A 26864-nucleotide genomic window follows, 5' to 3' on the forward strand; every position below is an offset into this window, starting at 1 on the left:
ACCACCACACCAAAGAGAGAGATTGACTGGATTGCTTCTCGTTCAATGGCTTGATAAATTTCCTTCTGTTTTAGACTAATTTATCCTGTTAAACAATCTTACTGTGGCTTTTTTACCAGACAGCAAGATGATTTTGATGCTCTGAGAGTGACTATATTGACTGCTAATCCTCGACTTCCAATTCAATCAACGACTGGAGAGCCGCAGTAGGTCCTTACAGATTATGAGTACTGGTTTCCCATCCAAATATTTTCAATAAGCATCAAATCAGGTTTTCATTTTCATGCGAGGCATTCTCAGATTCTAACAGATTGTCATTTCAAGTGATATGATGCAGACTCAGCGAACTACCAGTGCAACTTGTACTATGAACGGGTTTCTCTCAGACATTCCTAAGTTACATCTGCCACAGATTAAAGTTATTAGCAGTCTACACTTCAGTGGTCTTGTTTCAACACGTTTAACGCCTCATTGCACAAATTTGTGTCCACATTTCATAACACGCTTAACTTTTGATCACGACGTTAACTTTGCTGTTCATTTGGAAGCTATTAACTTCTTCAAAGACATTCTCAAAATCTGAAAACTTTGGAATTACTCCATGCTTTTAATTACAGTTCCGATTAGGATTAAGCGTGTAACGTTTGAGTTACTGTCTTGAGTGGGTGAACGCTATCCAGACTTCAGCACGTCAGCTGTAAGGGTTGCATCCAGCAGATACGTTACACACAGGATAGAAGACACCATCTATAAATCAGAGGAGACCAGGCTTCAATTATCACTTTTCATGTTATCTGCGCTTTTCCTACTTTTAAATTTTGCTTCTTATTTTGATGTTGGTAAGATACTGCCATGTTAGTCACTTTAAATCTTGTTGGTTTGTGTCTTTTGTGAAGACATTTTGATAAAGTTTATTATTGATTCTATTTTTAAAGAAAATGTTACACAGCCTGTGTTATTAAGTTCAAACTTCTGTTGCATGTATGATCACACCAGGTAAACTGGGGTTCGAAATAGCAGCCAATCATCGAAACACAGAGAGTGAAAAGGTTTTCATTGACAAAGTCTGACAGTCATGGACGCTGTCAACATGCAAATACAGAATCAAACACATCACTACGATGGCACGCCACACAGAATCACACCACAACACACACACACACACCACAGAACAACGGGCTGCTGATTTGTGTGACTGGCAACCATTCAGTCTAGAGTTTGTATGTGTATTAAAAATGTACCATTTATTTATAGTTATATTTTTCATTTCTGCAAACAGTGAACTTGTTTCCCAGAGTTTAAGTCAACACCATCAGAGAAAGCCCTAACACACAGGAAACTGTTCTCCTATTCACAACACGCTGGTGTTTTGTGCCTTTATCTTTCGTTGCTATCAGAAATATACGATAGAGGCGCAATCTTTTGCATACAGAAGTCCGCGTTTCTCACATGTTTGTCTGAGGGGTGTTATTTTAAATCTTCACATTGGTTTGCATGTTTCCACCCGCATACTCAGAGACAAATATCTGCAGCTATCTCTCAATCAATATTTATGAAAACAACATCACATACATTATGAAAAAATCGTGGGGTGTTCGCGCTGCTCTGTTATCTGAACTGTATTGCAGGACCTCTCCTGGTGTTTGTGAAGGGTAAGTCAGTGCTGCTTGCTTTTGGCCATGTCTGGTAAGTGTTTTCTCCTGCTCTGGCATGATAATGGGTATGAAAATAAACGAAGAGCAGGGGGGCAAACAAGTTTGCATGGGGGGTGGGTGGGTCAGATTGTAATACTGGTGCCATGCAACGGTCGGCATTTGGGGGTATAAGTTTTTTGGAATCAGTTTATATTTGATCTTTTTTTTTTTTTTTTGTCTGTATTTATGTTATTAATGCAAGTTTTGTTTGCAGGACGTTCGTGTGTGATGAGTGGACAGAAGGCAGAGCAGTAGAGAAGAAACGAACGACTCTGCATGTCACTGCCGGTCTGGATGCTGAGGTGATGAAAGGGATTAGGATCAATTTGCAGAACCTTGACTGTGATTTGTTAAAGTCACTTGTCTTGATCTACTAGAATCTGCCACTGGAGGCCTGAGCTAAAATAGCTTTATCAGAGAACATTCAGGACGTCGTGTGAGGTCCTCTCAGACATCGCGATTCATACGTTCATGCATGCTGTTATCTGTGAGTAATGATATGAATGATGTCAGCATCGATCATCGTGTACCTTGATCTGGATACATGATATGGACAAAAATCCACTCACAGTAAAAGTGTTTTAATTTAATTTAAAAATGCTTAAAATAACTTTCACATAGAGTTTTCCAGTTTAATGCACTATTATACTTCAACCTCCAGCAGTGTTGTACGGAAAATGTTGAACCTTTCAAGTGTATTTACTCAGCTACAGTTATTGTTACTGTAATCAGATTTTCGCATTTATAAAAAGCATGTGATGTCAGCTTATAGAAGTATGATGTAGTGTTTTAAATCTATAGCTACAGTGATAAAGTGTATAGTAAGCTAATAATAGTAATAATAATTTTTGCAAGACCTTTCACACTACAACAGTAATAAAGCAGCAAGAACATAAATTATACAGTACATGATCTATTCTTGTGCCACTTTACTTTTAATCAATACTTTTTGTAGAGAAATATTTTATATAAATTAATACAGGACTTTTATTTGTATGAGTATTTTTAACAGCTGTTGGTTACGTTTTACTTCTTGGGTATAGGAATCTGAAACTTTCCTCCCTCACGAGGTCAGTGAGTTGAAATATCTTTGTGTTTTATGGGCTCAAGACGGCGGTGTCCTCATCCCAGCAATCAGGATTTACTGTCCGACGAAGTGTCTTGACCAGTCGACGCTTGCTGTTGAATCTTTAGAGCGAACGTACAGTAGTGTTGATGAGTTGTTCGATTTGTCTCCTGAGGCAGGTGAGGAAACGGCCAACAGGTAAAACAAAAAGCAGCTGAAGAGGAAACAAATATGCCACGCTCACCCCGCGGCACGTCGACCACGAGCTAGAACGTAAAGTGAATGCGAACCGCTTGACGCGGGAACGGAGCTTTTCATGCCATTTGGTGTTGAAGCGTTGCACAATGTAGAGCTACAGAATAAACTTAGCTGGCAGCTCACATTCACACACGATTAAAGGAAGATTGGCAGATAGAAGGACTCTGCCGAGGCCCGCGACCCCCCCCCCCCCCAAAGTCCGCTCACGTGCCAGAACTGTCTCCAACTTTAAGATGGAGCAGCGAGGGAGAGATTCAGGGCCCCCAAGGAAATCAGGGTGTCATTATTTGGGGCCAATGCATTCAACAACACAGAACAGAGAGGATCAGTTTCCCGCCCTCGCCTGCAGACACTCTGCACGTGTTTTCTTCTCATGCTCTCTTCCCGGGACAAACTTTTATCCCCCCGTGCGTCAGCTTGCGGGTCCTCGGCTGCGCGAGCGCGGGCCGCAATCCCGCTGCTCTGAATCAGCTCTGAGCATCGACACCTTAACTCTTAATGGCGGAACAGACACTGAAAATAGACAGTAACCTCTCCCCTGGATGCACAAACATGATCTAATTAACTGGAGGAGAAGTTATTGATGTGTTTCAGAGCTTTTAATTAGACGTTTAGTGGCATCTTCCCTCAGAATGACAAACTAATGAGCCGCGATCCAAAAAATTTTATCCTGCTCTGTTCATAACTGTCTCTTTAAGGACTTAATTGGACTATACGTTTTTTCTGGGTGGCATAAAAAATACTATAAAAGCCAAATATGATCCCAACTTATAGACAGATAGAAAAGGTGCACGTGGAAGTGATGAGAAAAACAAATTAGAGGTGCGTTGGTGAGAATTTTCCCCTCAGTGGCTAGTGACCGATCACACTGGACCAAAATAGCCTTGTCATTTTGCAGTAATCATGGTCGCTGCTAATTTATTCCATTACAATGTTGGTGCCAAACCGCGGGCTTTTTAATGTGAAATTAACGCCTCGGAATTAGCCGCTGAGCATTTGGAGACATTGGGCTGCGCAGCTTGACGCGTCTCTCTGCGGCAGCGAGGACGCAAACGTCTGTCATTTGGCTCGGCGCGCAGATCTGAGCAGGTTGCGAGAGAGGGAGAGAGGGAGAGAGAGAGAGAGAGAGAGAGAGAGAGAGAGAGAGAGAGACTCAGCTCGGTGTGATCCGGCTGCTTCAGTCTTTATTGGCCCCGCTGATAGAGGATCTCTGCATCCCATCATGCCCCTGCGCGCGGAGCTCGGTGTGGGTGCAAGGTGCAGATGAGCCTGTCCGACACTCGGAGCGAAGCCCGGTGCCTCACCAGTGTGATGGACAGGGCAGGTGGAGAGCTTCATGGAGGCGGTTTGGGCGCGGGGAAATGTGGCTCTTCACTCCGTCTTTTATTTATTTATTTATTTTTTTTTACCTCTCCCGCATTTCTACGTCTATTCTGGGATTTCTATCTTTTTAGATTCTTGGGATTTCGCAATTGATCAACTTTCTAACTGAATAAAGTGACCGGCACGGCTGGAAAAAAACTGGTAAAAAGCAACTTCACACCACTGGTCTCACTGAGAAGCTTCCTGATGTTTTCATTTATTCAATGTTGTTTATTTTTCCAAGCAATTAAATATCGAACACATCGATACATATTAGTGATCAATAAATTGCGTGCTTACATGTAAAATAACGTCACACATTTTGATCAGAAAGAAGAAAGACATGAGAAATAGATATTATTATTTATGGATATTAAAAGACAGGATGATTATTTTTATTTCCAGAAAATATTAATTAATATTAGAAAATAAAAATCTCCTGATTCAGGTAATTACCCCGGTTACATCTGCTGCCTATATTTGGGACCTATACAAAGGCTATAGATACATTAAAATAAATAAGTATATTTATTATCATTATTATTATCATTATTTTAATTATTATTATTATTATTATCATTAATAGATATTTTCCAATAATGAATGAAAACACACTCACCCCCTGCTCCTGTGCACACGGTCCAGAAGGATGTGAGGAGAACGGGCAGGATGAGCTGCTGCATCTTGGATCGTCTCTGTCTCAGTGAGTGAAGGCAACAACACAATGACTTGTTTTTTCCCAATGTGGTCGCATTCTTGCAGGGGGTCTTATACTTATCTATCAGCATACCCCGACAGGAAAGGAAGAGTGGCCCCTCCCCCTTCGGGCATCGCCTCCAATAAAGCTCTCCACTGATAAGAGCTCCAACAGGAGGGGGGAGGTTGGGCCCCATCAATGGGCTCCTGGTGTGCAGGAGCCAAATCTAATTCGATCATTACCATCATGGTGTCGATAGGCGAACACTTCCTGATGGAGTGAGTGGGAGCTGTAGCACAGGGGGAAATCAGATAGAGTTAATGATCAATGGGGGGGAGGGTTGCTCCACAGGTAAGCCAAGGTGGCCCCCAGGAGGTTAAAGAGAGCGACGAGAGAGGGATATTATGATTAGTGGACTGTAAACCTGGTGATCTTCATTTACATGCGAGATTAGAAAAATCACAGTACACACACTTACATCACATTACATCACATTACATCACATTACAGAGTCTGTATATAAAAACAACATGTAAGTGAAGGTGGAGCTGATTATGACTAATTCATGTACAGTGGGGTTAATCTATAATAATGCTTCATATTATATGAAACGAACCTGTGTTTTATTTTGAAAGGTAACTACAACTGTTAATGGATGCAGTAAAGAAAAAGAGAGACATATTTAAGACATATTTAGTATCTTATAGGAATAAGAATTCAAAATAAAGTTTTGTGGGTTTAAACACACACACACACACACACACACACACACACACACACACACACACACACACACACACACACACACACACACACACACACACACACAGATATCAGGTGAAATTTTTAATAGGGTTTATTTTCCAGCCCAGTTCACCTTGTCCAGTCAGTGCAAAGCTTTGCAAAAAAAAGTCAAAATCTCTCCTGAACTTTTCCACTGAAAAGTTGGAGCAGTGTAGTTGGAGCAGGTGGAGGCCCAGAATACCCTCGGTCTGAATTATTGATCATGCTGAGTGAGTACAGTGAGGGACACTGGCAGGAGTTTTTCCTATAAAAACATGAATTAGCTTGCGTTGCTCTTCTTGAAGCAGCAATCTGAAAGTCTGAAAAACTGCAGCTGGGCATGATGGTGTGTTAAAGTCTTGTCTTTGTATAGACTGTGTGTGTATATGTGTGTGTGTGTGTGTGTGTGTAGCATTAGAGTGTGAGTTACACTTTCACCCCCTTTTATTTTCCTAAATAAATGTCACCTTCAACACTGTTCAGAAAGGAAACGACTGTTGATTCATTTGAGCGAGGAACTTTAGTCATTCATCACCAGAGAACAGGAAGAAATGAAATGATTCATAACAATGAAAATTATGCAACACTCTCTTGATTTGATTGGCTGAAAGTGCCGGGCTTGTTGCAGAAGTACTGTTCCGTGTTCTTCATGATGGAAAAGCTCCATCTGGTGGACAAATGGAAGAACTTCATGTGTTTCCCCGGGCTGGAACAAGTATTCAGATGGTCTCATTAAAACCTTATTTTAACCAATAACACGAGCGGTGAAAAGTCCAGTATTTACCTCTGAAATATAGTCAACTAAAAGCATAAAGTAGAATAAATCTGAAATACTTAAAGTAGAAACACCTGAGTAAATGATAGAAATTGTACTTGTACTTAAGTAAATGTACATAGTGTTTTTCCTTGTCTGGTTTTCAGAAACCTCAGCCAAATAATTCCGAACACAAAATCACCAACACAGAGTATCTGAACTCAAAATATAAAAGTCTAAATAATAAACAAACAGATAAATAATAATAAATAATCCACTGGAGGATTTGATTTGAGGGTGTTTACATCCAAATCATACACGTTCACCTCTCCTGGTACTTTAGTGCTGCAGGTTGTTCCATCAGCTTTGACCTCTGTCTGTTCAGGTTGTGAGTCTTTGTTCTTGATTTCTACACACTCTGTCTCCATTTGATCCAGTCCCTGTGATGAGACAAAACGATCCATATACCTTGACACTTTGAGTTACAAGTAAATAAGCAGACAGGGAAACTGATCCATGATATAATCTTTTATTTTAACCCATGGGATTTAACTTTTACAGTGCATTTCTTTACAACAATTATTCATTAAGTGACAGGTTTTAGCCACCACTACAGATCAGATAACTATGTATGTTACATTTCTGAGCTCCTCTTAAAAGATTCTGACTTCATGAACACCTTGTGATAAAATCCCAAATATTAGTTGAAGGAAACCAGACAGGTTAAAGGACCAGTGTGTCGGGTTCAGGAGGATCTATTCAAATGGAATATAATATTCATTATTATGTTTTAATTAGTGTATAATCACCTGAAACTAACAATCGTCATGTTTTCATTAGCCTTGAATGAGCCCTTCATATCTACACAAGGAGCGGGTCTTCTTCCACGGAGCCCCGCCATGTTTCTACAGCAGCCCAGAATGGACAAACCAAACTCTGGCTCTAGAGAGGGCTTTTTGCGTTTTTACGCCACCGTAGTTTCTCCTATGCACTTGGAAAAGGAGGGGTGGGTGGTGGTGGTGTTTAGTTGGCTGCAATCTGCAACCCCGCCACTAGATGCCGCTAAATCCTCCACACTGGCCCTTTAACTAATTCAGCGACATCCGATCGCCGACTGAAATGGTTAGCCTCAATATCAAACTGAACCACTTGTTAATCTTTAGTTGTCTCAGTGTTATTAAGCAGCTAACTATCTGTACCATTAAAACATACAGAGAGGTGGCCAATTAGAAACCTGCTGCCATCCATAAGAAAGAAAAAGGCTTTAAAAATAGACAAAACAAAATATGGCACTATTGTCTCAAGGAACAACCAGTAGACACAAACACATTTTTCAAAGGGGACTGTCGCCAAACGCCCCCAAACAGAACAAGAAACTCCAAGCACTTTGTTCAGTCTTTTCCCAAGCAGTCTCCACTGCCAGCTCCGAGGAGTCGTCGTCAGTCAGATGGACATCAAGCTTTAAAGTGGACATTAGGCCTCATTCTCAAGCGTCTCAGCAGAAAAAACCTTGAGGAAATTCTCTCTTCTCACATCACAGAATACCAACAGTACCTTCAGTTGACTTTTACTCACGAGAAGGAGACGTCACAGAAATCTGCAGTCTCTCGTCATCATCATCATCATCATCAGCACGTTCTCTTCCTCCTGACATGTCAAGCACACATCCCACAAAACAAACAACGCGCAGCATTGCATCGGTCTGTCCGTACACATCCCCCAGAACGTCTAATGTTGCAACATAGCTATACTGGAGAAAAGCATTGATAAAGACAGAACCACATTGACTGTGCATATACATAATTTTGAAAACACATTGCAGCAATGAACACATATACAACCCACCAAATGCACAAGAACATAAACTCGATCCAGTTACCCATTACATATTACATTCAGGCCTCTAAGAAAAAAGATGCGATGGCAGAGTAAACAGCAGATTTCTCCCTTTTGCTCAAGTTTGGTCTCAAATTCCCTCAAAAACACAACAGCTAGTAGTGCACAAAATAAGAATACAAAATTAGACTTTTAAATACTGTAGCAGCAATTCCTTTCTTTTGAAGTTGAAAGCCTCCAATAGTACAGGTAAAGGCTTTGGAGTTCCCGACACGTGGAAGGGTGAGCGATTGTCCTCTGAAGTGCGAGACAGTGTCTGTAAGGAGGGTGCAGGTGTTTGGTACTAAAGGTGGGTGGACAGGTTGGAGATGTGTCTCGGACAGGGCACCGCTCGAGGACCGAGCCGTGTGGAGGCAGCAGGACGCTGCGGCGCTCCAGGCTGAAAATGTCTTTGAACAGAAGGGGTTTGTTCTGTAGGAAAAACCTCCTCCGCTGACACGCCTCCATCTCAGACGTTCCCGTTCCTCTTCGCCACCTCCCAGACAGTCTCACAGTGCAAAGCGAGCCTCCCAAAGGGTAACAATTCCTCCTCATATTCACCCCCTCCTGCAGCCAAAACCACAGCAGGATGGGGTTTCAACGCAGCGCTCAGCTCATCCGTCCAAAACGAGCAGGACAGAGCCGAGGCGGGCCAAGCTACACAACGCTTCTCTCAGCTGGAGGCTGTGGCGATGGCCTTCTTGAGCTGCTGGCAGCGGATCTCGCGGGTGCGGGACTCCAGGAGCAGGTCGTGGCAGGTGTTGCAGACCAGCACCGGGTCGTACAGCTGCTGGTCTGGGATGGGCAGCTTCAGATGACAACAGTCTTTACAGAACACATTGCCACAGTTCCTGAAAACAGAAAGTTCAGATCATTTTTTTAGATAGATGAATAAAGAAAAACTGCAACTTCACATAAATCACAAACACAAATGAGGTGGTTGAGAAACAAATGCAAATAAAGATCCAGTTACATCTAAAATAGAATGAAATAAAACCTGAGAATAGAGACTAGTTAGATAGGACTCTAATGTGTGCTGTGCTGAATATATATTGTATAATTATAGAATTATCTTCTAACATACATATTAAGTTAAATAGACATTGCTTAAAGTACTTTTACATGATAACAGCTCTGGTAATTTTAAAGCAGTGTGTTGTAATGGACAGGACTTTATATGATGACTTAAAAAAACAAAAAAACAAACCTCGTCTTAAATATTCAAATCACTTACTGGTTTGTAATAAATGTCAAATACCAAATCTGTGATTTCAGGTACAGACTTAATACATTTCAAGAACCAAGATGCTTGGTGCATGAAAGTGGAGCAAGGTCAACAGTCCCATTCAAAAAAGGCATAAACATACTCAAAGGTGAAAACGGCAAGAAACTATTTGTGCTGAAAGACTAAGAATAGTTTCAGGTCTGATCACACAGCGCTGCATGTGGCTGTATCGTTTCCTGTTGACGTGTTTTACAACAGTTCTCTTCGCTTGAGACTGGGACTATATCTATCTATCTAAAGCTGTTGTACTGTCATCCTGGTGCGAAACATATAGTCTCGATCTTAATATCAGTGTCGTGGTGTGTTCCAGCTCTCGGCTGAGATTTGTGGCGTGTGACGGTGATGCCGTCATCCCTGGTACAGACAAAATGTTTCCAGACACTGGCTGCTGATGTCACTGTTTAAAAACAGTGAACAGCCTGTGAGTGAACCACGGGACTGCTTCTATTTGATAATTTTATTGAACTTTTACATCTGCTGTGTTTCAAACGGTCACACATACAGGCAGCATCTAATGGAGATCATTACATTTGGTCCATCCCTGTATTTTCAGAGTGGAGCTCTGTCTGTGGATGTTTCATTCCTTTTTCTAATTCGGGACAACTCAGTCTCAGTTTCTCAGTGGAGCATATAAATAGCTCTCCGGCTAACCGAGGGCCTTTGATGCTGAAACCATGGGCTGAGACCAAAGCTTGGTTTATTGCCTTGAAAATACAAAGCAAAGTGTGTATTTGAATCGCAGGCTGCCACTTTGGCATCAAGAGCGCAGAGAAAAGTGTGAGACAAAAAAAGCTCCCTGCTCATTAAAAAAACAAAACGGTAGAGACTACAGAAAGAACAGTGACAGATCTCTGTCACAATAAACAAGAGGGACTCTAGTTGATTAGTTAACTGACAGTTTTTACTGATAATCGACAGGATTTGATTATCAGAATCGAGCTGGTTACAGATCGAATGTTTTGTCAGATTGTCGTTAAAGGACCAGGTTTTTGACTTTTTTACCTGTTCGTCAGAAAAAACGAGACAAATTGTTATTTTGGGTTGTGGTAACCTGTGATGACATCATAATCTACATTTTTAAACTACGTATTTATAATAAGAAGAAGTAATCAATAAATTAATAGTAGAAATAATCTAATAATAATAATAATCTCAGACATCCCACAACAACAGTCCTGATCACATGAGGAAATGATGAGAAGCAGCTACTCTCAGTGTTTATGCAGCCGTGAATCTGAAGATGCACTGAGACTTTTCCTGGATTTAACATTTTAATTAGGATCTTTTCTTCTTTATTTTTATTATTTTCTTCTTTAACAAACATGTACGAAAATATTTCAAATCCAGCGAAGAAACTAAAATAAACTCTTTGATATTCAACACCCAAGCTGTTTTATTAATGTAAGAAAACCACGGTGAAGCCCCACCTGCAGTGGTGACGTCTCTTGGCTATCCAGAACTCACAGTCACAGTTGAAACAATGGGAGGCCATGTGGTCGGGCACCCACCTCGTGACCTACACAGACACAGATATCTCTGTCAGAACAGTATGTGTTAATAAAGGGTGCTCAAAGCCATACAGGTGAGGAAGTGGAGACAGAGTGTATTAGAGAGACATTAAGGCTCCAAAGGAGGCTAACCTCTGTGTCCTTGCGCTCCACTCGGTCCCAGCTGCCCTCAGACAGACGGTCCTCACTGTGGGTGGACAGAGAATCCTCCTCGTTGCTGTTGTCTGACTCCCGCAGACACGTCTGACACAGAGAGAGCAAGGTGAGATCAGAGGACAGGAACATGAGAAGAGAGGACACTTCTGGAGATAATCACAACTAAATATTTACTGCAGAGAGATAAAAGCGCTGAATAATATCATCACTGAAAAAACCACTCACAATGTCGTCCTCGTAGTCGATGTCTGGCTCTGAGGGAGGGGTGCCGTACTGTTTACTCTCCAGCCTCATCTGCAGCTGTCGCACCTGCTGCCGCAGCACCTCCACCTCCTGCTTGTAACCTGCCTCAATCTGCCGCAGTCTCTGCTGCACGGCGTCCATGGCCACCGGCAGCCCGTCATCATCGAGGTAAGCTGGGGCTTGGGGTGGGGGAGGGGAGCTGGAAGCAGAGGGCGAGGAGTATGACACAGGTAGGAGCTGATGGCCTGCCAGGGAGTAGCTGCTGAGGGCAGCGGCAGCAGGGCCACACACGCCGATGTAGCCGGCACTCCTTGCAGCAGACAGCCATCCAGGCTGCAGAGGGCTGCTGGGACAACACAGAGCCTCCCTGCGGCAGCACTGGGACCCGTTGGCGATGGCGAAGCCCTGGGAGCGGAGCAGCTTACTGGCGAGCCGGCGGCTCTGGTAAGTGTTGGGCTGCAAGGCCCGGGTGAAGCCAGAGTGAGCAGCACTGCTACAGGCGGACTGGACCAGACCCTGGACGCTCTCCCAATGAGAGCCGAGCAGGGACAGGTCTGACAGCTGGCTCTGGGAGATCAGGTGGCGAGCTGCGACCTGGGTGCTGTCTACAGTTGCTGCTGCAACTGTCAGCGCACGCTCTCTTCCTTTCACTACGTCTGTCCTCATGTCCTCCTTCTCCTTCTGAGGTTGAACTTCGGGCTGCGACTCAGGCTGCTCCTCAGTCTTCAGATCTTGGGTTAGATCCTGGCTCACTGTGGGGGGCGGGGTGGGGGGAAGCTCTCTCTCGTCTGTGAGAGTCTCCGTGGAGTCCTCCATGGGAAGGAGTGGTGTCAGCTGCTTAACAGCCAGCAGGCCTGCAGACTCTGGGAGGCCGTTTGCTTGGCCGTCCATGTGGCCGTTAAGCAGCGAGGTGGGTGTGGCTGCAGGTTGGGCGCCGTTGCAGGGGAGAGGTAAGCACGGCTCTGATTTATGAGTGGGTGATGTGGTGCTCTCAGCAGTCCTGTGGGGGCTCTCAGCCTCCGGTGGAGGGGGTGGGAGTGGTGGGTTTGTGATCTGAGGCAAAGCCTGTTGGAGGACAGGAGTGGGGAAAGGAGTGTGAGCGACTGTGACGTCCTTCCTGAGAGGGACAGGGGGAAGGGGCAGGGAGGGCAGGGGCTGTGTGGTGAGACAGGGCTCCTCCAGTGTGTCTTCACCGCTCTCTGTGCCTGGGACGTCCTCTGGGCTCTTGGTAGGACTCTGACGTAGAGGTTCCCCCTCAGCGCTGTCCGGTCCAGTGTCAGGTACGACCTCCTCAGAGCGGTCTGCAGGGGTTTCCTCCATGGCGGGCGAGGGCTCTATGGCAGAACGACCCTCCTGGCAGTGCTTATTGAGATTGGGGTCGCTGGATGTACGTGTCAGGGGCACCCCGTTCTCAAAAGCTGTCAGCAGGTTGTCCATGGAGCGGGTCTTGGGAAGTCTGGAAATGGGAGAAAAGGATTTATTTTTCCATGTGCAGCATTGACAATGATACAGTTCTCTGTCTGTGGCTGTAGAGGGCAGCGTGACTCTCTGTGAACGTGAATGTTTTAATATTCATATCTCTGCTCAGTGAACAGTAAGTACAGATACTGAGCAACAGATCAGAGATCAGATTTGCTTCAAACAACAACGTACCTGTCCAGGGAACGGGAGGTGAGTTCGTCTCCTGTGACATTAGGGGGGAGGTAGAGCTCCATAGAATCATCCACAGCGGTGCACGGGGAGGAGGTCGGCAGGTAAACAGCTGTCCACAGCTGCAATGCCCGAGTGTGGCAGACTGGCTGCAGCACCTGGCGGACGAACGAGTGACGGTGAAGGTCAGCACACAGTAATGATGATACCTATGACTCAATCAGTGCTGCGCTTCCTGAGCTGTGGGTGGTGTATTATGATCACATTGATGCTTTTCTTAGACAGTGTGGATCAGAAAGGCAGAGGAAGTGGAACAGATTTAATAGAAAGCTTTAAATCTTTGATCTAAAACAGTTTGGAGATTAAAGTTAAAGCTGGAGTCGTTCTGTCCATGAATCATTAATCAGGCCACTTATTCTGCTCAGGATCTAAAAGTAGTAAGAGTAGAGATCTGCTAATTCATGCTATACTCCTAAAAGGCAACCTCCAGCTGTTACTGTATTTACGTGGTGGCTCTCTACAAAGGCATGAATCATATTATCAAAACTGGTCGGTACCATATCATGACTGGGGATGTAGAGGAAGTTCTGGAAGTTCTTGTTTCCCGTGCGGAGCAGGGACCAGACAGAGCAGGTGCGTTTGTAGATGTTCCTCGCCTCCCTCTCGCGAGCGTTGTTGCACAGAAACGTTCCGTAAAGACACGAGTACGTGTGCTGCACCAACTTGACCTGGACACACGGGAGACCAAACAGGAAGTCAGGTGTTTATAACAGTGATTCATATTTATTGTGATGTAATTATCACTGCTAATTCGATATAACAGCTGACTGATGTGAAATGATTTAATGATGTCTGTTTGGCTGCAGCATTTTCAGAGCAGTGTCTCAAAGATTAAATGGTATGTTTTTACATGGTTTTACACTTTTGAATTTTATTGATGAAATAGTGTCACAGGAATGGATCTAACTGTCACCAGAAAGACAGAGAGAAGTGAGCAGTGCTGTGTGACCACCCACCAGGAAGGCCTCGTTGAACTCAAACAGGCAGGGGAACTGTTTGAGCAGCTGGTGAACACAGTCCAGCCACTGCAGGAAGACGGGACACTGCTCGCTCACATCGTCGGCATTCTCCTGGTGGCCACAGCGGTCCCCAAACTTATGGCCGTAGTCCAACCACTCAGTCTCTACAAGCACCTGGAAACCCTGTGGACGACACGCTAGTCGGTACTGAAGGTAGCAGTAATATAGAGCAACAGAAACTATGCTTAATACTACATCTAAAACAATGTGTCCACATGTGAATCTAGACCAAATCATCCAACACAGCGACTAAAAAAAAGACAAAAACTCAAACTCTCACCTCTAATGTTCTGTAGTAGGGGTCCAGCAGGATCTTGGCAAGGGCTACGATCTGGGGTGTGCGGTCCCACCCGTCTGAACAGTGCACCAGGACGGGACGGCCTTCCCTCTCCACTGCTGAACACACCAGGGTGGCTGCCTTCAACATGACTGACAGGTGCTGCAGCCAACGGGTGCTCTCGAGTGCTGAAAGCCAGCTGGAAGCACAAGAGGGGACTGAGTATATAGGTACAAATCTATATAGGTACATCTGTGTGTGGTGTTGCTCTGCTGCGGGGTGACGCCATAATAATAATAATAATAATATTATGTGTGTGTGTGTGTGTGTGTGTGTGTGTGTGTGTGTGTGTCCCGTGCAAACGAGGGCAGAGCAGCTCGGAGAGAAAGGTCAAACAGATCGACTTACTTTCCTGGATCTGGGATCTGACTGCAGACGGCCCTCAGAGCCTGGAAGCTGTTGCGGATGGCGTGGATGTTGGCCATTCCCATGAACATCACCTCACAGTTGGGGTAGTACTCTAAACACAAACACACATAAACAACTCTGATGAAGGTCACTGGACGTAAACAATATTTAGCTTGTAAGATACAACAGCGTCACGCGTTCAGATGCTGGTTTTCATCTCAGTCAGATGCAAAAATCATGGTCATAATAATCATTTACATCTTCATATGACCTTGGCAGTTAACAGCCGACTGTAGAAGTGACTGTGTGCAGTCAGTGGTGGCAGGATATCACGGTACTGTAGAGAGTGGGGCCACCGTTTACAAAAAGCAGCACTCTAGGACCGAGAGGAGAATGTAATGTATTGTATTGTATTGTATGAGACCTACAGTTATATTCTCTACACTGCTATCACACCAGAACCTGCTGAAAACATCGTTAGTGTTAAAACTGCATTATGGGACCAGGGAAACAGGCAGAAAACACAACATCTGACAGTATCACCTAATAAAGCTGATATGTTGAACTTCTGAGCAAACAGATGCCTATTTACACAAGCACCAGACGTGGAGCGACTTATATATTTACTCTCCTTTGACCTTTGTTTTTGGTCTCCACTAACGTCCAATGTTTAACTTTTTAATAGCCTGTCTTCTATCCAGTCTGAGCAGGTCGTGTGGTGCTGGTGTGCAGTGGGTTCATCAGAGAGTCTGAGCTGCCTGCTGCTGCGGTTTATGACAAGTATTATTATTGCTGTGAAGAATGAAAATGCGATAAAGAAATTTAAATTCAGATTGGCTGAATTTTTGAGGACTTTTTGAATGCTCCAACACGCTCACCTTCACATTCACAGCCTCCACCCTTGGCTCGGTTTGCCACCGCGGCGGTATATGAGCGAGCGTCCAGAATCAGAAGCTTCTGTGGCACAGTGTTGTCATCGCAGCCGGAGCCGCCTGTCAGAGAGGAGTCTGGAGACACAGGTGGGAGGACAGACAGGAGATTTTTTATTGTGGTGAGAGGATGGTGCTGTGTGAATCGAACTGATGGGGAGAGGGAGAGGAAGAGAAAGACGGTGAGAGAGAGGAGAGGGAGGGAATCGTGCCAGGGACACGATCAACAGAAACTAATTGTAATGACTGAAAATCAATACCTCCTGATGACAGAACTACAGTGTTGCTATTAGTAACAATCGCAAATGACCAGCTTTCAACAGCCACCACGGAGAAGGACGGGTAATTACTCCGGGGTTACAACTGAACAACTCGGCCAGTGTTGTCTGTGTTGTGCTGCCACGCACTTTCCAGCCTGTTGTTGTTCAGCCAGCGATCGTACTAATGCCCCTCTGAGACGCGCACGTCACTCCAAAAAACAAAACCACAAAACTTTGTAATTTGGCATCATGTTTTAAAAATAGAAAAATATAAACAAAACGAAAACCGAGTTTTAAAAAAGATGCACATTTGTTTTTCAGTTTGTCCTACTTCCAGTCAAGTCACATTTTTATAAACCATGCGAGTCTGAATATAACGAAGTCACATTAATGGAAACTGCATGTACCTCTTCTTATACTGGAGCATGTAAACTCTGCAGGAGATAGAAGCATAGATGTGATTTACTGCTAGTTAATACTCATCTGAATTGTTGGAATAATTGTATATATGAATTTATCTCATATTTACTAACTAACCATGTATCCTGCTTTACAGTCCTATAATCATGCATACGGTTTGTCTTATGATAATAACCATGCATATAGTTTGTCCTGTGTTGAAGTTGTTTTGCAGGTAGTAGCTGCTGGAGGAGATCACAAGCTGTCACGATGCACAGAGCAGACTGGAACCAGCCTGTTCTACTTCTACATCATGGGATGAACATTTGAACAATGTATCATCTGGCACACATCATATTGCTTTTGTTTGATTCTCAGTTCTTTAAGATAAGCAATGACTTGTAACTAAAGAATGCTTGGAATGCCTTGTGTGATAATAAAAAGAGAGGAGATGGTGGAATATACTCAGAGCGGGTTGGAGATTGTAACTGAGCATATCTCTGTCCGTTCTCCTCGCGAGTAAGAAATAACGCTCTTGTCTTTCTCTTCTTTGTGTCAGTATTAAATGTCTTAGGTGGTGTAAACCTGACATTAACTTGGTCCTTCGAGCCGGATACCAATAGACCTGAGGATTCCAGCGGGAGGGTGGACTCCAGGAAAGACTGTGGCCACAGCAGAGCTCCATAGTGTGAGCTCTTGAAATCCTTTTCCAGGACTGGATGTTTACCCGCCAGCTGGGATCTGATGGTTGACAGTATTCCGAGAGGGGAAGGACAACAGCGGTGAGCACAGTTTTGTTAAAAACAAGCGAGTGACTGAGGGTCATTGCGCGTTGTAACAAACCCTGTAAATCCTAGGCTCTGACAGGTAAAAGAAGGACGGCGGAGTCCGAGAAAATCTGTAACAATAATGGGCAGCGGAGTCCCGTAAAGTTCCGTGGAAAAAACAAACTGTGTACGAGTGACTGAGTGCATGGAGATTAAAATACCACTAGGTATTTTGTCTCATATAAAACAGTGGGAACGTAAACAGCAAACCTCTTGTGGATGCAAAGGCAAGAATTCTCCACTCGAAAGAGTTGAAGTGAGAATTACCACAACAGGGGATTGAATTGCTGTCCTGCTGACAGAAAAAAAACCCAGTCTTTAGAACACCCTAGGTGTTAACAGGACTGGCCCAAATTCTCTAAAAACACAAGAAACAACTAAAATCTCAAGTTAGGAAGAGAAACTTCTGTACAACAGTTGAAAAAATTTAGAAAGTCAAACCCGAACAAAATTAAAGTACCTAGGGAGATAAATACCAGCAAAGTTAAAACCTTGGGAGACGTCCCAACGATTCCAAGCAACAAAGCATAAAAAGAAAAAATAATAGATAAATAAATAAATAAATAAAATAAAATAAAAATAAAAAGGTAAAATGGGAAAGGGGGGTAGCAAACCAACCCTAAAGGAAGAATTATCATGTAAAGATTGGAAATATGTTGAGAAACAGGATCCAAGTAAAATAAAACACCTAGATAAATGGATAACAAAATATGGATTTGAGGGGCAACTAAGCACCCAAAAAATAGCCATGCTAAAGACCGAAATAATCACAAAAACAAAAAATGATCCCAAGAAAAGGGAAAAAGAGGGATACAGTGATATAGACTTTTGGATGAAGATGGCAGGAAAGAGAGAGGAAGGGGAAAGAAAGCGTGAGAAAAAAGGAAAACAGGGACATGCAGAGAAAGGAGAAGATAAGCAAGTCATGTTTCACAGGAAGGAAGATGATGAGACAGGGCCAGTTAGGCGAAGAAGGGATAGAGATAGTGAGGAAGAAAGTGAGGAGGAAGGAGCTGCAGCTGTAGGACAAGAAAGACCAATACAGAGAATATATCCTACGCTGCCTCAAGAAAATCCACCCCAATACAAAGGCTCACAAACACATAAAAGAAACACCAGAGCAGAAGGTAACCAGTATGAGTGGTCAAAAACCCTGGGAAAGATATTTTCCCCGGTTACTCCTGCTCCATCAGTCACTGACATGTCACCTAGTAGTGCTGAAGCTTATCCCATGATCCAAGTAGCAAATCCCAACAATAATGGGGGACAACCCACCATTTTGGTTTATAGAACATGGACCATGGAAGATGTTAAAAAAGCAGTAGAAGGAATTATTTCACACAAGGAAGATATAAACCAGTTTATCCAGGAAATGGATATCTTAAGGAGATCATATCATCTTAATGGACAGGAAGTACAGCAGGTATGGATGACAGTTTTAGGCACTGACTGGCACCATGTGTGTGGGGATTGGAGCCCATTAAATAAAGCAGCCCCGCTACCTGTTTTGGCTCACGATTCTGGTGAGCTAACCAACAGGATACGAGCACTAGAGGACAGAGCCACTCTCAGGTTTAGACGAAGAGCAAACTATACCGAAATAGGGAGAGTTAAACAAAAAGATGAGGAGTCTTTTGAAGACTATAGAATGAGAATGACAAAAACATTTAAAACTCACAGCGGTTTGGAGGATGATGGACAGCAAAACGGAGCTTTCCGCCAACAACTAAAAAACGCCCTCCATGCAGGATCCAAAGATGCTATCCGCAGCTGGGTTGATATGCATTACATAGGGTTCCCTACAGGGAACTTGGAGGATTATGCTAACCATGCCCTCCATGCTGAAAAGGTTGTAAAAGAAAAGAAAAAGAAGGCTGTTGGAGCCTTTTATCAAGAGGGAGAGAACGAGGTTTTCTACCAAGGAGGTAGAGGAAGGCGAGGATTTAGAGGCAGAGGTGGAGGACAAAGAGGTAGAGGACAAAGAGGTGGAGGAGTAGGACGCAGAGATTTCAGACGAAAATCGTCAGGATGTTGGAGTTGTGGCAAAGAGGGACATCTCGCTCGAGATTGTCCGGAGCAAAAATCATACTCCAGTATGCGTTTGCTACAGTACATACCTTTGCACAATATTGGAAGAACAGAGGCATGGTGACCTCGACTGGGAAACCAGTAACACACGCCACCCTGTTGAAAGAACTATTACAGGCAGTTCAGTTACCCAAAACAGTGGCGGTATGTAAATGTGCAGCACACACATCAGGGACAGATGAAGTTTCCCTGGGAAATGCTTTCGCTGATAAAACCGCAAAAGCGGCTGCGGAAGGACAGCTCGAGGTGTTGTCTCTGGAGGAAGATAAAAAACTAGATGATGTGGTACTAGAAAAAATGCAACATGGAGGAAGATAAAAAACTAGATGATGTGGTACTAGAAAAAATGCAACAACAAAGTCCACAATCAGAAAAAGACACTTGGATAAAAAATGGAGTAAAACTATACAAAGGCACATATGTATGACCTGCGAATAAACCTATGCTACCAAAAGATTTATAAAAGTGGGCGGCTATATTGAGCCATGGTCTAACACATGTCTCAACAGGAGGGATGGTAGGACAGATACATCAATACTTTACTACCTATGGCTTTAACTCTTATTCAAAAAATTTTTGTAGAGCATGTTTAACTTGTGCAAAGCATAACCCACAAGGAAACCTAAGACCACGAAGGGGCCGTTTCCCCACAGCCCAATATCCGTTTCAAATAATCCACATGGACTTTATAGAATTAAACCAAAGTGAAGGGAAAAAGTATTGTCTAGTCATAGTTGATGCGTTTTCAAAATGGATTGAACTTTTCCCCACAAAACACCCGATGCACTAACGGTGGCTAAGGCATTGTGCAAGGGTATCATACCAAGGTATGGGATCCCTGAAAGAATATATAGTGATAATGGAACTCATTTTGTCAACCAGATCGTCAAAAAGGTTGGAACAATGTTCCATATCGACTTAAAAAATCACTGTGCTTATCATCCACAAAGTGCAGGGCTAGTGGAACGCACAAACGGAACTATTAAAAATAGATTAAGGAAGTGCATTGAGGAAACAGGAAGGCCATCGACACAGTGTTTAGAATTAGTTAAGTTATACATAAACATTACATCCACCACAGGGTTAACTCCATATGAGACTCTGTTTGGAAGACCCTATAAGCTACCCCAATTTAAGAATCAGTGGGAAATAGATGAAGAAACTAATTTAGCAGAGTACATGAGAAAAATATTAGAGAAACAGAAACAAACAATGACTGATGAGAACCCTTCTGTCTCCCAACAGGTAATCCAGTTAGTGGAACCGGGAGACTGGGTGCTAATAAAAAGTATAAAGAAGAAACACTGGCATTCACCTAAGTGGGAAGGACCCTATCAAGTATTGCTAACAACTCCCACTGCGGTAAAAATAGCAGAAAGATCAACTTGGATTCATCTGACCCATTGCAAAAAGGTCATTTCAGTTGAAAGCTCCGATAGGGGAGGTGAGCCAAAGACTGATAATAGGGTGGATCCAGACGTGTAGAGACTGGATAGACCCGAAAGTCAGTGAAGATTTTATAAGACACCGAACCCAGTAGAGGAGGAAATATTTCAGCAGCAATGACTCCCAATGGTTTAAAAAAACGCCATCCGAGGTTGGATGGTGACACTTTTCCTAATTTTAACCTTTCTGCTCGTGTGGTACTTATGGGAACCACCAAAAGAAGAATTAACTAGAAATAGGACTCCTAATATAACCCAGCAAAATACAACTCACGAAAGGAACAGGCGTAACACAGACTCAGAATGCGGAGAAGACATACAGACAAAACATACTGGCCTAGTTTTCTGTGCGCCACAAAATCAAACCACGGCAATCATAATACCTTATGGCTCACTCACCAATGATGCCGACTCTAAGGGGCAAAGTTGGGGTGAGGCCTACAACTGGTATGCTACCACAGGAACGGGATGGGGATGATAGGATATTCAATAAACTCCCCAAGAATGTAACTGGCTTATGCGCATTGGTCACCCTGTTACTGCCAGTATCATTATATCCCATGTCAGTAAAAGACTTAACGAAAAAGCTAAATGCCAAAATGCACCAACAGTGGCATCTAAAGAAAAAAAACAGCGGCATGACGATCAGACGACGATCCTACATACATTGATGCTATTGGGGTGCCAAGAGGGGTACCGGACAAGTACAAATTGGTTGATCAGGTGGCTGCTGGATTTGAATCATCAATTTGTTGGTGGTGTACAATCAATAAAAACGTAGACAGAATAAATTACATCCACTATAACGTTCAGAAATTGGGAAATTGGACAGAAGCTGGGTTCGAGGCGGTACATGGTCAACTAGCTGCAACGTCACTCATGACTTTCCAGAACAGAATAGCGGTTGACATGCTCTTGGCGGAAAAAGGAGGAGTGTGTGCAATGTTCGGTGAACGGTGCTGCACATTCATTCCTAATAACACTGCTGCTGATGGCAGTCTCACCAAAGCTATAGAGGGCCTTCGAACTCTAAATGGCAAAATGAAAGACCACTCAGGGGTAGATACCACGATGTGGGATACATGGATGGATGCGTTTGGAAAGTATAGAACTCTGGTATCCTCTGTGTTGGTCTCAATAGCAGTATTTGCTGCTGTCTTAACCTTATGTGGATGTTGTTGTATTCCCTGCATACGTTCATTGTTAAATCGTCTTATTACCACAGCCATCTCACCCATGGGAAACCAAATAGCACAAATGTATCCACTATTAGGTAAAACATCTGATGGTAATACCGATAGTGAGGATGATGATGCTGAAACAACGTACTATGGAGTACCTGACCTATTCCCTAACCCTGGAGATTATGAGTAAAGTAATCTCTCAGGAGACTCTCTGAGTGTAAGCATATTTGTGTTCATAAAAATTATCTTACAACTGAAAATCTTTTGAAGTGGTTGCCTAAGTAATATATGAATTTATCTCATATTTACTAACTAACCATGTATCCTGCTTTACAGTCCTATAATCATGCATACGGTTTGTCTTATGATAATAACCATGCATATAGTTTGTCCTGTGTTGAAGTTGTTTTGCAGGTAGTAGCTGCTGGAGGAGATCACAAGCTGTCACGATGCATAGAGCAGACTGGAACCAGCCTGTTCTACTTCTACATCATGGGATGAACATTTGACCAATGTATCATCAGGCACCCATCATATTGCTTTTGTTTGATTCTCAGTTCTTTAAGATAAGCAATGACTTGTAACTAAAGAATGCTTGGAATGCCTTGTGTGATAATAAAAAGAGACGAGACGGTGGAATATGCTCAGAGCGGGTTGGAGATTGTAACTGAGCATATCTCTGTCCGTTCTCCTCGCGAGTAAGAAATAACGCTCTTGTCTTTCTCTTCTTTGTGTCAGTATTAAATGTCTTAGGTGGTGTAAACCTGACATGAATAAACTGTTGATAATGGATTTGCTGAACAAACCTAATGTATGCAGGAAGAATTGAAAGTGTTGTTTTGCTTGGCATTTATGTTTAGCATTAATATCTGTTGATAGACCACAACGTTAATGATTATGTACATGATAAAAATAATTTTATAACCACAAATCTAACATGAGTCCACACACATAAATCAAACAACAGCTTTACCAAAATCACTATCCGAGGAGTCGGGAGCTTCCCCGCGTTGTCGGCAGGCTGGCGCTCCACAGGTGCCCTTGGCTCCACCGTCCATCTGACAGGCCTTGGCGATGGATGTGACCAGGTACTCATCATCTGTGTTCCTCCAGCCCCACCAGCTGATCTCAGGCTGGCTGCAACGGGCGATCACTGCCCCGTTCTTTTGGTGCCTGGAAGTGAAGGTCGCAGAGTCAGTGAGCACGAGAACACGAGGCAGGAGAACATTAGGTGTGTGTTTATGACGGTGTGTGTCGGTAAACCTGCCTGTAGACCACCACAGGGATCCTCTTCCAGGATCTGAAGGAAGCCACGCTCTCCAGCTCCTTGTCAGTGATCCATATCGGCACCAGAAGCTTCTGCGGGTAGCTGGAGCACAGCCTGTGGACAGGAAGGACAGGGAACATGACGTTACTGGAGGAGGATTAAACACAGTTTATAATGCTGCATTACACAGTCAGCCCATTCAGGATAACTGTGCAAGGAGCAAGATGAGAAAAACTAGATATAACGGCGCTTTGATGTGAAGCAAACACACATTCTCCGGTCTGAGACGAGTGTTCTGCTTTTCAGGGTCACTGCTGCATCACTAACTCTGAGCGCCAGCAGAGAGCAAATCACAACGTGCTGCTGCCGAACTCCATCTGTCTCCGGTCTCCTCCTCCTCCTCCTCCTCCTCTCTCATGATACTCTCTTCAATTTCTCTTCACCTGCTCACGGTCTGAGGAGGGAGGGGGAGACAGTGTGTGTGTGTGTGTGTGTGTGTGAGAGATGGAAAGTGAAACACTGTGCTGAGTCATGGGCCTCAGCAGGCTGCGGCTTGTTTAATTAGCCAGTTGTCCTGTGTGTCTGTCTCCCTCAGCAGGATGTGCTCTCTTGGGCCCTCCGAGCAGACTGACCTTTTTTTGTAGCATTTATCTGCCCAGACAGCAAAGGAGACGCAAGTCTGATACACAGGTACACACACAGGTACACACACACATACGCATGGTACACTGAATTAATTTCTGCTTGACTGAGTGCTACAATTTTATTTATTTGTGTGTGTGTGTGTGTGTTAGAGACTGGACCTGGTGAGGGTGTTGCTGCCGCGAGAGGTCGGATGAGACAAAGGCAAGTCCACACACTGACTCGAGTTGTTGGGGATATTTAAAGGAACAATCTGCTGCAAATCTATCTTTTGGGTATTAAATATTCATGAGCCTGAAAGAGGACTCAGGAAAAACTGTCGAGTCATTTATGGAGCATGGCAGCTGTAGTCAGCCTGGATTCACAGCAGTTACAATAGATACCAACGGTAAACCAGACTCACAGCAGATATGCATCAAAACGTCTGAAGAAACTTCAACGTCAAACTGAGGATTGTCTGAAACATACTGAGCGTATGGATTATTGACTGACTGTGTTTGTGACTCTGGGTGACCACTGGAACCTAATCTCACTGCTGTGAATCTACACCAAGGGTTTCACAGTCTGACACTGTGGGCTCCCCCTCAGACGAAACTGAGACAAGTGCCCTCCCCCCCCCATGCTCAATAGATGCAACATTAAAAAAGGATGTATTTAATGGATTTTGTCACTCCTGTTATTAGTCTTACTTCAATTTGAGGGATAATCATGCTCTACGTTTGAGAATTACAGGGCTCGATAATTTTGCCTATAATTGTTCATATTTTGTCAAATTAGCACCATTAAAAGTTTGCTGAATTAGCGCTTAACTGTTCCTTTTGCACTACTCTCATGGATACAAAGACAACTATCAGTGCTTTTATTTGATGCTGAAGAAAACTTAAACCTGATGAAGGATTTTCCTATGATTTCTAAGTGGATCTATTTGTGATGGACACTTGAGATGATGATATCCTGTGTCTGTGTGTTCAGGATTTATTTTTAAATTACTTTAATTTACTTGAAGTACTTTGATTGCCTTTCTGCTCAGGCAGCATCTTTGCCGCACATTTCTTCCTCTGACAAACTGATTTAAAGTCGTTACAGCTGTGACTCCGTGAGCGAGCCATGAACCTCTCAGAGTCACCTCTCAGGTGAACTTGTGTAATTTAAATCCAACACGACTGCTATCCCCCCACATGTGACTGTAATTCAGCACTAATTCAAAATCTGCATTTTCCCAACAGAGGTCTGACACACAGTGCTGGGATGTACCAACACACACACACACAAGCTGTTTCTCACAAAATCTGTACAGTTTGGCTCAAGGCCTACTCTCTGTCACAGCTCTATAAGCTTGTTGTCACTCAGTGACTTTCTAAATGACCATCATGACTCCTGACAGTTGGACTATTTTACAGCTATCTGCCAGGACAGATGTGTCATGTGTGACGTACTTGTAGTTGCAGTTTATGTCCGACACTCTCCAGATGTTCTGTGTGTCGAAGCCCATCCTCTTCACTTCCATTTCCATTCTCTGACGCACGTGATCACCTGCGCGCACACACACACACACACACACACACACACACACACACACACACACACACACACACACACACACACACACACACACACACAGCACGGGGGGAAGAAATCATTTTAGCACAGTACACAATCCCGGAGGCGCAACTGTTCCTAAACTTTAGTTTCATGTTCAGTAATGACTGTTGTGTGTGTGGGACCTGGGCGACAGAGATGAACGTGCTGGTCCTCATCGTCAGCGCTGCCTCCCAGACACCAGGCATGATAGGCCAGGGCGAACAGGTCCTCCAGCCGGGACGGGTGAGCTATGGCCCGGTTCAGACGCTTCACCCACTCCTGGCACTGCTTGAACGTTGCAAAGTGGCATCTGTGGTGAACCCAGTGTGAAGATTAGAAAGATTAGTGAGGTCCAGCAACAAATTATCTCCTTTACAACTTCATGCACTTGTGTTTGGGAGAAAAAAAAAAAAAAAACTTTCTTCAGATGTTCGGTGATTTTCCAGCCACAACAACAATGTGGCTGCTTAATGGTGAGGAACCAAAACACCGCTGGCACAGCTGCTGCCGAGTCTGAAGCCTCTCAGCAGCAGATGAGAATTTCAAAGGTCTCTGTCTTTTTCTCTTGAACTATATTTTTTAAGTTGAAGTTATTTTCAATCATTTTATAACTGTTAGAGTTATAATGGCTATTTTCACACCTTAGCTGTACATGTATTGATTAGCAGTTAGTTGTGGCAGTGTGTGATATAAATTGCCTCTTTAAGACCAGACATAATTGGACTATTGTATTATTCATTCAAATGAGATCCAGAGCGCCGCGCTGCGTTCACTCTGATTAACGACAGCATGAATCTGTCTGCGGGGTTGATACGGTGTGAGGGCGAGCTGCTCTCCTTACCTGACTACCTTGGAGTCTTTGCAGATGATGTGCAGCTGGAACATATCTCTGCTCTCCACACTCTCTATCAGCCTGAGAGGCACCTGCAGGGGGAGACACAGAGCTTGTGTGATCAGCCTGATGGCCCACTGTCAAGAGCAGACAGCACATCTGCAAAGAGGTTACCACCCTCCGGCCTAGTACAGACTGAATCCAGGCTACACAGCACACATAGTACGAATTTAACCTCGCTGTGGAGGAGAATACGGCCTCTGCAGTATTTTAACTTGTGTGTCTAGACTTCTGTTGAGACGCCAAGCAACAGCT

At 43.7% G+C, this 26864-nt stretch overlaps 2 protein-coding genes across 6 annotated transcripts in view; both read right to left on the bottom strand.

The window, feature by feature from the left end:
* The window catches only part of ca4 (carbonic anhydrase 4), a 12949-nt gene extending 7846 nt beyond the window's left edge, over positions 1–5103 (bottom strand). The window contains exon 1 of the mRNA XM_022745927.1: positions 5000–5103. Coding sequence (XP_022601648.1) covers positions 5000–5063 — 64 coding nt within the window. The 5' untranslated portion in view covers positions 5064–5103. The remainder of the gene's footprint in view (positions 1–4999) is intronic.
* Positions 5104–7155: 2052 nt separating this feature from the next.
* mtmr4 (myotubularin related protein 4) overlaps positions 7156–26864 on the bottom strand; it is a 46993-nt gene continuing 27284 nt past the window's right edge. For all 5 annotated transcript variants that reach the window (XM_022745789.1, XM_022745791.1, XM_022745788.1 and 2 more), the window contains 15 exons: positions 26559–26641; positions 25861–26027; positions 25573–25669; positions 23495–23608; positions 23201–23400; positions 15974–16102; positions 15096–15207; positions 14691–14886; positions 14348–14533; positions 13889–14059; positions 13335–13489; positions 11664–13137; positions 11415–11525; positions 11202–11290; positions 7156–9340 (listed from right to left, as the gene is read on the bottom strand). In XM_022745789.1, the coding sequence (XP_022601510.1) occupies positions 9163–9340; positions 11202–11290; positions 11415–11525; positions 11664–13137; positions 13335–13489; positions 13889–14059; positions 14348–14533; positions 14691–14886; positions 15096–15207; positions 15974–16102; positions 23201–23400; positions 23495–23608; positions 25573–25669; positions 25861–26027; positions 26559–26641 (3462 nt within the window). In that variant the 3' untranslated portion in view covers positions 7156–9162. The remainder of the gene's footprint in view (positions 9341–11201; positions 11291–11414; positions 11526–11663; positions 13138–13334; positions 13490–13888; positions 14060–14347; positions 14534–14690; positions 14887–15095; positions 15208–15973; positions 16103–23200; positions 23401–23494; positions 23609–25572; positions 25670–25860; positions 26028–26558; positions 26642–26864) is intronic.

Source organism: Seriola dumerili, unplaced genomic scaffold (genome assembly GCF_002260705.1).
Source record: "Seriola dumerili isolate Sdu_G_001 unplaced genomic scaffold, Sdu_1.0 BDQW01000091.1, whole genome shotgun sequence".
Lineage (NCBI taxonomy): Eukaryota > Metazoa > Chordata > Actinopteri > Carangiformes > Carangidae > Seriola > Seriola dumerili.